Consider the following 14,354-nt stretch of genomic DNA (forward strand, 5'->3'; position numbering starts at 1 on the left):
TTTGTATATTTGTATATTTGTATATTTGTATATTTGTGTATTTGTATATTTGTATATTTGTATATTTGTATATTTGTATATCTGTATATCTGTATATCTGTATATCTGTATATTAGTATATTTTTATATTTGTATATTTGTATATTTGTATATTTGTATATTTGTATATGTGAAGTTGCTTAAAACAGGAGTCTTAATATAATGGGCCTTTCTAAAGAACATCCTGTCTATAATCTCTGTCTTAATCTTATGATCTTCCATGATGTCTATAATATCTTCTCAACTCGCCTCAGTGTTCAACTGTTGCATTTTTCCATGATGCCTATAATCTCAACTTCTGTACTTTTCCATGACATCATGCTGAAATTCAATAAAGGCATCCTTCACCTTCAAAAGATAAGAGAGAACCACCGAGCCGAGCGCGAGATACCACCTCGCGCCTCGACCTCTCTTCCGCCGTCTCTGCCTCGTTTTTCCTTTGTGCACGGTTGGTAATTACGTTGATGTGTTACTTCAGACCCAACTCTCTGGATCTGGGCGGATGACCGCCGCCGAACCGAGGACACAGAGAATCTGTCGACAGCGTCTCCCTTTGTGGGATGGGTCTCCTCCTACGGCCCCGGCTGCTTGCCCAGACACCAGGTCCCACGAACCAGACCGGCACCAAGGACTAACAGGTATTTACTGTTTAATTATCACGATTTAAACAAAAGTTTGGAGAAAAAGAACACCAATACAGAATTAACCTAAAAATAGGAAGGAACATAAGAGTAATTAGGGAGTAGAGAAGCGCTTGGGCGTTGGCCCGTGAACGGAGGCCCGTGTAGGAGGCCCGTGAAAAAACCCATGGTACATATTATCCAGGCTACAAAGGGATCACTGTGGTATTAGAAGAGATCCATTACACTTATTTAACTAGTTTTTAACCTGTTGAACAATAGTGTCGGTATCTGTTGTCTGGGTCGTGGAAATTAACGTTAGTGTAAATACGGGTATAAGTTACACCTCCCTACTCTTTGTTCATCAAAATAGCTGTGTTCAAAATAACTAATATTTGATAAAACGCAAAACAGTGTGTAAACGGTGCACCAAAAGAAAAAGAAAAAAAGGTTAGTAGTGTGTGTGTGTGTGTGAGTGATAAGGGAAGGGCATAGCCGCCCCCCGCTCCGGAGTAGAGAGTAGAAGAAAAAAAAAGTAGTAGAAAGAAACAATGGGCCAGCCATTGAGAAAAGAGATAAAAGAACACCAGGATGTTAAGTTTATTGCAAGTTTTAAAACTAATGCATGCAAGTATCTGGACTTTTAGGTGACCAAGTATGATTTTAACCCGTCTTTGAGAAACACAAGAAATAAAGAAGAAGTTAAGAAAATTTAGTGGAAAAAAGAGCAAAGAAGATTAAGAAAGGAAAAAATGTAGAAAAATTGAAAGCACAACTACGTACTGTTAAAGTGTGGATAAAACAAATATGTAAAATAAGGGCAGAAAGCATTTTGGATAGTGAGAAAATCATGCAAGTAATCTTCAGATGAATAGATATATATATATACATATATACAAGAACGCTATGACACGTTCCTAAATCTTGACGATTGCAGCGCAAAATAAGAGTTTAAACAGCGAAAGAGACTACTTAGACGGATAAATAAGATGTAATTATATACAAGTTATTCTAATGACATGAAAAAAGTATTTACAGCTTTGATTGATACTAGGCCTGTTAAGAGACAGTGGCCCCCATCTATGCCCCCTCTCCGTACAGGCCATGCCAGGCAATTTTTACAAACTCCAAGGACACAGGGAGGGTGCGTGCGGGGGGGCTCCTGAAATGCCAAGCAAGAGAAATCTCAAATTACCTCGCACCAAGCGATGAAGAAAGGAGGAGCAGAGAGAGATAAGGATTTAGAGGCAGAGGAAATCAACAATATTAATGATAACAAACATAAAGACAATGCATAAATGGCATTTTTCCAAATTATTAGGTAAATTGTACCTGGCAAGTTTAGATAAAATAATTAATTTAGGATAAGCATGATTTCTCTGGGATTATGTAAGCATCATAGATCATTCAGTGCACGAAATGATGTGTCTCGCTCGCCCATCAACAGATGAGATATGCTTTAGCGCAAGTCATATTAATGACTATTAGAATATAACGGATTGCATAAGCATCAAACAATTCATGCTAACCAAATGACATTAACCTATTTCTTTTGAGAATGATTAGTGATAAAAAATTACAGACCACTGATGTCTGTGAGCGTGAATGGTTGTTTGTCTTTTTGTGTTTTCGATTGACCAACCACCAAGATATAATCAATTGGTTATATATCAAGGTGGAAAAGGATTTAGCAAATCTGAAATCAATTTCTGAAATCGCCAATAAGCCATTATGGATGGCGATGAAAAATTGTGGAAAATTGTTTAGTCCAAAGAAATGTTTTGATGATAATGCATTGAATTGGAGAAACAAATCTGCAATGCGAAATTTTGGCACTGAAATGAAAAAACAAAAACAGTGCATCATATGAAATTCCAAAGTACCATTGATTTATAGTGATAATGGCATCCAAATTGTGTTAACAGACTAAGTGATGGGATTGACAAAAGGTTCCATATTTCATTATGAAATCATTGCGCCCACATAAGGAGGTCAACCGGACAACAAAATATGGAAATCTTATTTAGTAGATTATAGACAAAACGCCATCATTCAACTACACGATTGGAGCTGAATGATGAGTCTAATCTGGCTATCTGCATAAAAGAAAAACTTTAAAGAAACGCACTAATTTTGAGTTTCAACAGGAAACATGGAGAAGACGCATGAGCAACCCAAGATGAGAACGTCCGTACCAAGTTTGGCTAACCAACCAGCAGACATCAAAATAGCTGAAAAGGAGGATGCAGATCCACCTTTGCACTGTAAGGAGGTTCTCACAGTGGAAATGTTGGAGGAGACAAGTAAGATAAACTTTTTGACGTGATCAGACGTAGTGGGAAGCACTCCAATAGGGATTGGAAAGATTATAGCTCCGGGAGCAATGCTGTAAGCCATAAGGCCATACTTTTGATATTGGTTGTATTGTCTCCATAAAAAGAGCGAAAGTGTTTTAATTGAGACCAAACCTTCTTACTGATGGTTAATGTGAACAATTAGAAAGAAAATTGATAGAAATGGAACTGGATTTCAATTTTATGCCTGACTATTGAAAAATATTGATTAAGAAAGTTTTATAGGAGATGATTGGCAAACTTCAAAGACAATGGAATTTGATAAAAAGACTACTAAATTTGGGTATTTTCAATTTCAAACAACTGAGTTTAATATGTAGCGCGATACACATTATTGAATGAATTGGGACTTGATTAGTATGCATTTTATAAGTAATGAGTTTTAATTGCTCTAGATGACTAAATTATGCTGAAGTTATTAACCCTGACAAACAAGGGGTGGTCACATTTTATTGGGTTCAATTCTGTTCAGAATTATAAATGTGTGCATTTGTTTCTGGTTACTAATTGATGTGATTGTAACTGTTGCAGAGAACGGAAACGCTGTTTTCCTGAGGAGAGAGCAGCCTGATTTGCTTTTTGTATTTTCCTATTTTTGGTATGATTGGTTAATTTTTGAAATTGCAGGAAAGGAAAAAGCAAATATACTTATTGATCTTAACAAGGAAGCAGTGATCAAAATAGAATACCAGTTAGCATATTTAATTTGGACTGATAAGGATTTTAAATTTTCACAAACTATAGTTATAAAATAAGAAAGATTGTTGAGATTTTGTTCATTGGGGTTTTAAGCCCAACCACATAGCGGTAAGCAAATGGTAAGGACACGCTGAAGACAACGACAGAATACAGCAGCTAAAGCAGCAGCAGAAAACACTTACCGAACAGCATACACAACAACAAAAACTGTATTAATTGATTTGAAAACATTGCACCATAGAAATAAAAGATACATTGATACATGAAGAAGCAGAACAGTCAGCAGACGGCCTATTCACAGCTAAAGGCCTACCGTGCCTACCAAAGAATTTATTCCAAAATTGAGCCATGAAGGAGCCATGTCTCAACAGGAGGGAGGATGGACATGGCACAACATGTGTTCCATGTCCCAGAGGACTAAATACCTACTTTAATTTTTTTTGTAGGAACAGTTTAATTTGTTACAGACAATGCAAGATAACCTCAGGCCTAAACAAGTGAAACAGGGAGACAAAGTTGGAACCTTCACGAGGTGTCTCCTGAGAGGCCGCCCATTGCCGCCTTCGAATTCGATTGCCCCACACCTCCGGCTACCCCCCGGATAAACTAATCCGCGTTCCAGTGGCAGCTCTAGAGCGACTGAGGGTAACCCCTAGACGCCTGGGTGGCCTAACAACAACAATAACAACAACAAGTGCAACGTCCAAAAGAGCATGGGACTTGAAGAACGAACAAATGGTACGATAAAACCAAGAAACCGATAAAATTGTCCAAAGAACATGTAAGCTGCCGTGATCTTTTTGTCTACCCTGCAGGAGGTCGTGAAGTCTGGTGACCAGATCCTGATTTGAGTCATAAAAAGGAAGTCCTGGTCCTCGCCACGTTGGGAAGGCCCCTTCGTGGTTCAACTCACCACCCCCACCGCAGTAAAGATTGCTGAGAGGTCAACGTGGATTCACCAATCCCAAGTCAAAGTAGTTCCACACATCGGTGACTCTGAGTAGACTGGAAGTCGGACGGTTCCAAAACCCTTGTCCGTGAAAAAATCATCTGACGTCTCCTCACCTGCCACGAGGACCGCTCACCTTGACCTCTCATAGTTTTTACACCATCACACAGAAGCCAAAATGAAAGCCACTGCCACCCTCATCACTGTGACTGTACTATCAGTGGCAGCCTGGGTGTGGCTGAATGCCCTGCCCCCAGAGATTCGAGTCGAAAAACGAGACGAGGCCGTGCTGCTGTCGCAGAGGAAGTGAAGTGGTATGAAAAGAGCAATCCAAAAAAACATTTCGAAGAAAATATATGGTATGATTTCCTGGTATTTCACAAAAAAACTAACTGGTGTGAATGAAAGTTGTTGTGTGTAGCCAATACCCATTTCCACAGGTATCCTGACATCCTGAATTGACTGTCTAGACATCACATTTAAATCTGCAGTGATGTAAATGGTGATAAGATATATAAGATCAAATTCGGTGCAGTTCAAACCACGTGATTCAATCTGGGGCAGTGCCTGGTGGCCATAAATTGTGGCTCTGGTCCCAGGTTCTCCTTTTTTGGGCCCCTTCTTTGTGATCATCATATTGTTCATCTCACTATGTGTTACTTGTTCCTGCTGTATTGTCCCAATGTGTCAGGAGTGGCTTGGTTGCCCCTCCTGGCATGATGTCATGATTGTTATCAGCCGTGGCAATTAGGTGATTATGTTTTCCTGGCTATTTAGGCATTTTGAGTTTGTTGAATGTTTGTCGGATCGTCTGGTTTGTTCCCCTGAGTTTCCATGTTTGTCATTGTGAAGTATGAATGTATTTTATGCTTATTGTTATGTCTTTTGGTTTATAGAGTGTAGTCACTAGAATAGAATTTTGCATGGCCCAGTGGAAACTTCCATCATGACACCTTTTAGTTAAGGGGGTGTCATCTATCACGACACCCACTTCTTTGTCTACTTCTTCCCGCCTTAAGTTTGTACCTAGGTCACATGACCCTTTGTTAATAAAACCAGCTCAACTGTTGGAGGGAGGCAGGGATTGGAACTGGTCAGGTAAGGAGATGGACTTATCTCCAAGCGCTGGCTCCTCCCGACCCCTCCCTCAGCTGATGTCTTTGAAAATCTCATCAAGCCGACTCTGCGTGTGCTACCTCTGATCCGAAGTTATTGAATGTATATGGTTCTAAACCTGACAGTCATCCGTTCTCTTGACGCCACGCCACGCTGCATGTTTCATTTCTGTTTTAGTAAGTGATCAAGCCAAGTTGTTTATGTTATGCTTTTCCCGTTAATTAAACCAAGCAACAAAAGCAACGCAACTGCCTCCCCTTTTCCATTTGCTTCGGCGACTCCGCACCTGGGTTCACCCCCCCCCCCCCCCCCCGATCGCGTCGGATTACACGACGGGATCGTAACACAATGTCTAAGAGGTTATTCACCCGTAAATTCGTAGCTCAGATGTATCAATATAACTTACTACGCGTAGAAGATTATGTTGACACTGTGGAGAACGACACAGGTATGACCCTCATCTTATTGTGTTTCCAGAACTTCAAATTCAGTGCCATTCTCAGACCAAGAGGTTCTCGCCACCGCGCGGTGGGGGAGTTATGGAATTTTACCGCTCCAAGTTACGGGTTCTCGCCATTTCCTGAGAGTGGTTCAAATGTTGTGAATCGATTTATGAAGTAATACTGAGAAGACTTAATTGCTTTAGTATATACTGATGTCTTTTTAAATCCACAACAGGAGGGAATGTGAAGTTGCTTAAAACAGGAGTCTTAATATAATGTGCATTTCTAGAGAACATCCCGTCTATAATCTCTGTCTTAATCTTATGCTCTTCCATGATGTCTATATCTTCTCAACTCGCCTCAGTGTTCAACTGTTGTATTTTTCCATGATGCCTATTATCTCAACTTCTGTACTTTTCCATGACATCATGCTGAAATTCAATACAGTGTTCCCTCGCTTATCGCGGTTAATGGGGACCGGGACACCCCCCGCAGAAGGGTGAAACCGCGAAGTAGCCGGGCGCCATTAAAAAAAAAAAAAAAACGCTTATAGAAACGTATAACACGTGACCAAAACCACCACCAGGCTAATATGCTGTTCATTCAGGTGTTTTATTCCACATTAAAATGCAGGTGTTATGTTAGTGCATACAAAGAAATCACTGCAAATGTAATAAATGTAAACTTTTATTCAGAAAACTCAAAAATTCAAAAACATCATAGCAACAATTCAAAAACATCATACAGTCAGGATGGATCTTCCCCAGTTCTTTGGCGGCCCGTAAAAAACATTGTTATGGGGAGTTGGGAACGTTGTTTTTTTTGGTCGGTGAGGATGCGCTTGTAAACAGCCATGACCTCATCGATGCGATTGCTGAACTCGACTGCCCTCACCATATTATCGTCCATGTCTTTGGCCTTTCTTTGGAGGTCTTTGGCTGTATTAAAGAGGTCCTGCAAATTATGTAAAGTAAGGCCACCTTTGTCAGCTTCGTCACCCTCGTCGTCGGCAGCAGGCTCCTCTTCCTCCTCACTCGCCGACTTGGTCATCTCCTGCAGGTCCTCCTCCGTCAGTGGGGCTGGGTGACAGTCGATGAGATTTGTAATCTCATCAGCCGTCATGTCCGAGAAGCCTTCAGTCTGCACCAACCGAGCCAGCCTGACAGCCTTATCAACGGCAGACTGATGGATCTCGGTAGGCGTGATCCAAATAACTAGTGCATTTTCCATTTGCACCATGATCTTGTTCTGGGTGTTCACACCCCTTTTGGCATCTTTCGTGAAAGATGTTGCAGCAGTTCTGCGGATGTTCTCTGCCTCGTTTTTCCTTTGTGCACGGTTGGTACTTACGTTGATCTGTTACTTCAGACCCAACAGTATATTTGTATATTTGTGTATTCGTGTATTGGTGTATTCGTGTATTGGTGTATTCGTGTATCGATGTATTCGTGTATCAGTGTCTTCGTGTATCGGTGTCTTCGTGTATCGGTGTCTTCGTGTATCGGTGTCTTCGTGTATCGGTGTCTTCGTGTATCGGTGTATCCGTGTATCGGTGTCTTCGTGTATCGGTGTCTCGGTGTATCGGTGTCTCGGTGTATTGGTGTCTCGGTGTATCGGTGTATCGGTGTATCGGTGTATCGGTGTATTGGTGTATTGGTGTATTGAGGAAATTGGTGTATTGGTGTATTGAGGAAATTGGTGTATTAATGTATTGGTGTATTGGTGTATTGGTGTATTGGTGTATTGGTGTATTGGTGTATTGGTGTATTGGTGTATTGGTGTATTGGTGTATTGGTGTATTGGTGTATTGGTGTATTGGTGTATTGGTGTAATTGTGTATTGGTGTATTTGTATATTGGTGTATTTGTATATTGGTGTATTTGTTTATTGGTGTATTTGTATATTGGTGTATTTGTATATTGGAGTATTTGTATATTGGAGTATTTGTATATTGGAGTATTTGTATATTGGAGTATTTGTATATTGGAGTATTTGTATATTGGAGTATTTGTATATTGGAGTATTTGTATATTGGAGTATTTGTATATTGGAGTATTTGTATATTGGTGTATTTGTATATTGGTGTATTTGTATATTGGTGTATTTGTATATTGGTGAATTAGTATATTTGTATTTGTGTACATGTGCGTGTACGTGTGTTCGTGTACATGTGTGCGTGTACATGTGTGCGTGTAAATGTGTGCGTGTACATGTGCGTGTACATGTGCGTGTACATGTGCGTGTACATGTGCGTGTACATGTGTGCGTGTACATGTGCGTGTACATGTGTGCGTGTACGTGTGTGCGTGTACGTGTGTGTGTGTACGTGTGTGCGTGTACGTGTGTGCGTGTGCGTGTACGTGTGCGCGTGTACGTGTACGTGTGTGCGTGTACGTGTGTGCGTGTACGTGTGTGCGTGTACGTGTCTGCGCGTGTACGTGTCTGCGTGTGTACGTGTCTGCGCGTGTACGTGTGCGCGTGTACGCGTGCGTGCGTGAATTGGTGTGTGTACGCGTGCGCGCGCATGCGCTTGCGCATGTACGCGTGCACGCGCATGCGCTGGCGCATGTACGCGTGCGCGCGCATGCGCTTGCGCGTGTACGCGTATTTGTATTGGTGTGTTGGTGTGTGTATTGGTGTGTTGGTGTGTATTGGTGTATTGGTGTGTTGGTGTGTATTGGTGTGTTGGTGTGTGTATTGGTGTATTGGTGTGTATTGGTGTATTGGTGTGTGTATTGGTGTGTTGTTGTGTGTATTGGTGTGTTGGTGTGTTGGTGTGTATTGGTGTGTTGGTGTGTGTATTGGTGTGTTGTTGTGTGTATTGGTGTGTTGGTGTGTCTATTGGTGTATTGGTGTGTGTATTGGTGTGTGTATTGGTGTGTGTATTGGTGTGTGTATTAGTGTGTTGGTGTATTGGTGTGTTGGTGTGTTGGTGTGTTGGTGCGTTGGTGTATTGTTGTGTGGGTGTGTTGGTGTATTTGTGTATTGGTGTGTGTATTGTTGTGTTGGTGTGTTGCTGTATTGGTGTATTGGTGTGTGTATTGTTGTGTAGGTGTATTGGTGTGTAGGTGTATTGGTGTGTAGGTGTATTGGTGTGTTGGTGTATTGGTGTGTGTATTGATGTGTTGGTGTATTAGTGTGTGCATTGGTGTGTGCATTGGTGTGTGCATTGGTGTGTGTATTGGTGTGTGTATTGGTGTGTGTATTGGTGTGTGTATTGGTGTGTGTATTGGTGTGTGTATTGGTGTGTGTATTGGTGTGTGTATTGGTGTGTGTATTGGTGTGTGTATTGGTGTGTGTATTGGTGTGTTGGTGTATTAGTGTGTTGGTGTATTAGTGTGTTGGTGTATTGGTGTGTTGGTGTATTGGTGTGTTGGTGTGTTGGTGTATTGGTGTATTGGTGTGTTGGCGTGTTGGTGTGTTGGCGTGTTGGTGTATTGGCGTGTTGGTGTATTGGCGTGTTGGTGTATTGGCGTGTTAGTGTATTGGCGTGTTGGTGTATTGGCGTGTTGGTGTATTGGCGTGTTGGTGTATTGGCGTGTTGGTGTATTGGCGTGTTGGTGTATTGGCGTGTTGGTGTATTGGCGTGTTGGTGTATTGGTGTGTTGGTGTATTGGTGTGTTGGTGTATTGGTGTGTTGGTGTATTGGTGTGTTGGTGTATTGGTGTGTTGGTGTATTGGTGTGTTGGTGTGTTGGTGTATTGGTGTGTTGGTGTATTGGTGTGTTGGTGTATTGGTGTGTTGGTGTATTGGTGTGTTGGTGTATTGGTGTGTTGGTGTGGGTATTGGTGTGTTCGTGAATTGGTGTGTGTATTGGTGTGTTGGTGAATTGGTGTGTTGGTGTTTGTACTGGTGTCTTCGTGAATTGGTGTGTTGGTGTATTGGTGTGTGTATTGGTGTGTTCGTGAATTGGTGTGTGTATTGGTGTGTTGGTGTGTGTGTAAGTTGGTCTGGGTGTTGGTGTGTGTTGGTCTGCATTTTCGTGTGTTGTTGTGCGTTTTGTTGTGCGTTTTGTTGTGCGTTTTGTTGTGCGTTTTGTTGTGCGTTTTGTTGTGCGTTTTGGTGTGCGTGTTGGTGTGTGTGTTGGTGTGTGTGTTGGTGTGTGTGTTGGTGTGTGTGTTGGTGTGTGTGTTGGTGTGTGTGTTGGTGTGTGTGTTGGTGTGTGTGTTGGTGTGTGTGTTGGTGTGTGTGTTGGTGTGTGTTGGTGTGTTGATTTGTTGGTGTATGTTGGTGTTGGTGTGTATGTTGGTGTGTGTCGGTGTGTGTGTTGGTGTGTGTGTTGGTGTGTGTTGGTGTGTGTGTTGGTGTGTTGATTTGTTGGTGTGTGTGTGGGTGTATGTTGGCATGTGTGTTGGCGTGTGTGTTGGCGTGTGTGTTGGCGTGTGTGTTGGCGTGTGTGTTGGCGTGTGTGTTGGCGTGTGTGTTGGCGTGTGTGTTGGCGTGTGTGTTGGCGTGTGTGTTGGCGTGTGTGTTGGCGTGTGTGTTGGCGTGTGTGTTGGCGTGTGTGTTGGCGTGTGTGTTGGCGTGTGTGTTGGCGTGTGTGTTGGCGTGTGTGTTGGCGTGTGTGTTGGCGTGTGTGTTGTTGTGTGTGTTGGCGTGTGTGTGTTGTCGTGTGTGTTGGTGTGTGTGTTGGTGTGTGTGTTGGTGTGTGTGTTGGTGTCTGTGTTGGTGTGTGTGTTGGTGTGTGTGTGTGTTGGTGTTTGTTTTGGTGTGTTGGTGTGTGTTGGTGTGTGTGTTGGTGTATGTGTGTTGGTGTGTGTGTGTTGGTGTTTTTGTTGGTGTGTGTTGTTGTGTGTGTGTGGGTGTGTGTGTGTGTGTGTGTGTGTGTGTGGTGGTGTGTGTGTTGGTGTGTGTGTGTTGGTGTGTGTGTGTTGGTGTGTGTGTGTTGGTGTGTTAGTGTGTGTTGGTGTGTGTGTTGGTGTGTGTGTTGGTGTGTGTGTTGGTGTGTGTGTTGGTGTGTGTGTTGGTGTGTGTGTTGGCGTGTGTGTTGGCGTGTGTGTTGGCGTGTGTGTCGGTGTGTTAGTGTGTGTTGGTGTGTTGATGTGCATGTTGGCGTGTGTGTCGGTGTGTTAGTGTGTGTTGGTGTGTTGATGTGCATGTTGGTGTGCGTCTTGGATTGCGTGTTGGTGTGCGTGTTGGTGTGTATTGCACGAAAATGGTGTAACATCCAGCCGAAAACAGCATTTATTGATTAAATACAAATACTAGAGCTTTTGAGACATTACAACCAGGCCAGCGGGATGATTTCACCAGGAAAAGACAGTGATGGACGTCATTAGCAAAATGGCAAAAAATGCACTAAAAGGGTGTAAAATCCACTTTCTAGCAGCATTTAGTGATTAAATACAAACACTGGAGCTTAAATACAAACACTGGTTTTTCAGATATCAGAACCGGGCTCACAATTGAATTATTATTTAAGAATATAGCCATATTTTACTCACCAAAAATCCTTTTTAACTGAACACAATATCCATCCTCCTTTCCTCTTTCTTTTCTATCGCTTTCGAAGCTAATGATAAAAGTCGTTCCTGTCCTGTCGTATTTCTGGCATAGTCCGTCTTGAAAATGGCTTTAAATCAATACAACAATATATTTGCTTGTACTCTCGTAGTTAGCGAACTGAAAGTGGCGGACACACACTTTTTCCCGCTGTAAAAGGCTTGCTAGCTTCGGAGTTGATCGCTCCTTCCTTAATGATGTCCATTTTTTTTTCTGGAAAAGTCCATCTGGAAAATGGTTTTGTGAGCAAATATGCCACTAAATCCATTTGTTTCCACCGTTGGCCATTGTGGGTGGAGTTTGTAATCTCTGGCTGGCTCACTTTGGCTTTGGTCCACCTAATAGCCAATCAATGGGGAAAACGTTGACATTACCCCATGACTGCGAGAAGGCCTGGGTGTCACCAAATCGAATTCGAATTGGCTAGCGGGGGGATTAAATGTGAGTTATCCATGACAGCAGAATGCTGTTTTTTAAAAGGCAGACTACTCCAAAGTTTTGGGCTCAAAACTCAAAGAACTGCTGGTCAGCCGACCTAGGCGCCAATCAGCATAAGCATGGATTAGCTTAGAGAAGTATGTCTTTGCTTGAACATTAAAAGATTAAAAACAAACAATATTAAAATGGATTTTAAAATGCACAGGCAGTGAATGGAGAAAAGCTAAAAAAAGTGTGGGTAATATCGTTAGGATTTGGATTTGTTGCGTTTTTCTTCCCCTGTGGAACCTATCCTATGGTGTAAACCTGATTCGTCTCTCCTGGTATATCTCCTGCGTGCTGCCTCTTTTGTTTCACAGGTTTCTGATTTTCTCGTCAAGCCATGTCTGTAAATTTAACCCGTGTATTTGTAAGTCCTTGTCGGATCATCTGCAACTTTGTTATTTTTCACGACCCTCGCCACGTTTAAAGTTTTAATTAGTGCACTCTACTCGCGGTCTTTGCCTGACTCCTGCAATTGGGTTCCATCACGCTTCAGTCTGTTAAACCTAACAAATATGGTCTCTCTCGACATATGAGCGCAGTCCCGGAACACATTAAGCACGTATCTTAAGATATTACTGTACAGAAATAGATTGACATACTCGTGCCCCAACATACAAGCAATTTGAGATAAGACTAAAATTGAGCAAATATTAACCTTGAGATACAGCACAAATTTTGATTTACGGGCATACTTATGAGACCATTATTTCCCCACAACCAACCTCATGTAAATGTCTCTAATAGCACGGGGCGGAGAATTGCATTTTTTCCAGTGTCCCCACCCCTCCGTTAGTCAGTGCAGAATGGTATACGTGTGGCGAAGCTTGCTCGCTGATACAAGAGGTGTATACTATTATATTTACTCGCATATAAGCTGCCCGAGGTTAAACCACACCCTTAAAATTGCTGAATCTTACAATTTCTCGTGTATAAGCCGCCCCAATTCCAAAGTTTCATCTCCATATTCATGGTTTTAACAGGGAGTATGAATAAGTCAACAACACACCTCCTGAGGGACACAGGGGTGATTGCAGTGAACCCAAGGAAGGCCATTAAAGAGCTGGCAGCGGAGACAGAGAAAGGAAGCGTTTGGCTCTGGATTAGGAGGTAGGGGAGGGTAGGCAGGAGCTGGGGAAACAACACCTAACCTCAACAATGGCTGCAGAGGACAACAGGGAGACGTCTCGGTCACTGCTCCGCCACCAGGAAATGTTCCACGATTAAAGGAGCGGAACATCAATGAAGGGTGGTTCCTGGCTGATGACCCATGAAATGCAAAATATCAAATTATGCAATTTTCAAATAAACAAGTCTATCTTGATGCTTTCTAATGACAGAAATTACATTATTTTAGTCTTACCAGAAGTTTAAGATGTTGTGGCAACCATATTGCTTCTAAGGTCAAAACATCTTCAATTCTCTCGATGGTCCATCTTACTCCAATAGTTGTCACTTTCGAACAAGAAGTAAAACAAAAAAAGATCCAAAGTGGAATTTTGTTGTATCTCAACATCATGGCTACTCGCGTCTGGCCAGTGATTGCAAGTTTAACTTGGTTTAAACAGCAGTGGCATAGGTAAGATGGCCACGCCCCGAGCGAGCAGTGACAGGCACGTGAGCTTTTCTCACGTTTTAAGCCAGTCACGCATGTTATTTCTCTTGAATATTATTCATAGATTACAAATAAAGATTTAGTGTTTTATGTTTATTATTTCTCAATTTTGAAATAAATGACCGTATTGGCTGCATTGTCTTGAGTCAAGACGTTATCGTGTCATGGCATCGTCAACTTGCAGTTTAATGCATGTCATGCTTTTCTGCGCATATAAGCCTCGACAGTCATTATATGTGGTATCTATGGTACTTCACGTTGGCAAGTGGCCGTGCGTTATCCTATTGCGAGGACATTTGTGTACATCATTTTCAGAATATTTGAGGGAAGACAAAGGCAGGGCACAAGCAGACGAATAACCATGCACACTCCCACCCGTACCTAGGGGCAATTAGAGGTGTCAATCAGCCTACCATGCATGTTTTTGGAATGTGGGAAGAAACCCACACAGACCCGTGGAGAACATGCAAACTCCATACCGGTGGATTTGACCTGGGTTTGAACCCGGAACCCCGGAGCTGTGAGGCCAACGCGCTA

General features: G+C 42.2%; 1 protein-coding gene across 1 annotated transcript; it reads left to right on the forward strand.

Annotated features, from left to right (window-relative positions):
- Window positions 1-407: 407 nt before the first annotated feature.
- Window positions 408-5,991, forward strand: LOC144193135 (uncharacterized). Its single transcript, XM_077711950.1, has 2 exons — window positions 408-677; window positions 2,807-5,991. Exons 1-2 carry the CDS (start codon window positions 542-544, stop codon window positions 2,983-2,985), a joined length of 315 nt encoding a protein of 104 aa, XP_077568076.1. The 5' UTR covers window positions 408-541; the 3' UTR covers window positions 2,986-5,991.
- The last annotated feature ends 8,363 nt before the right edge of the window (window positions 5,992-14,354 follow it).

Source organism: Stigmatopora nigra, unplaced genomic scaffold (genome assembly GCF_051989575.1).
Source record: "Stigmatopora nigra isolate UIUO_SnigA unplaced genomic scaffold, RoL_Snig_1.1 HiC_scaffold_87, whole genome shotgun sequence".
Classification (NCBI taxonomy): domain Eukaryota; kingdom Metazoa; phylum Chordata; class Actinopteri; order Syngnathiformes; family Syngnathidae; genus Stigmatopora; species Stigmatopora nigra.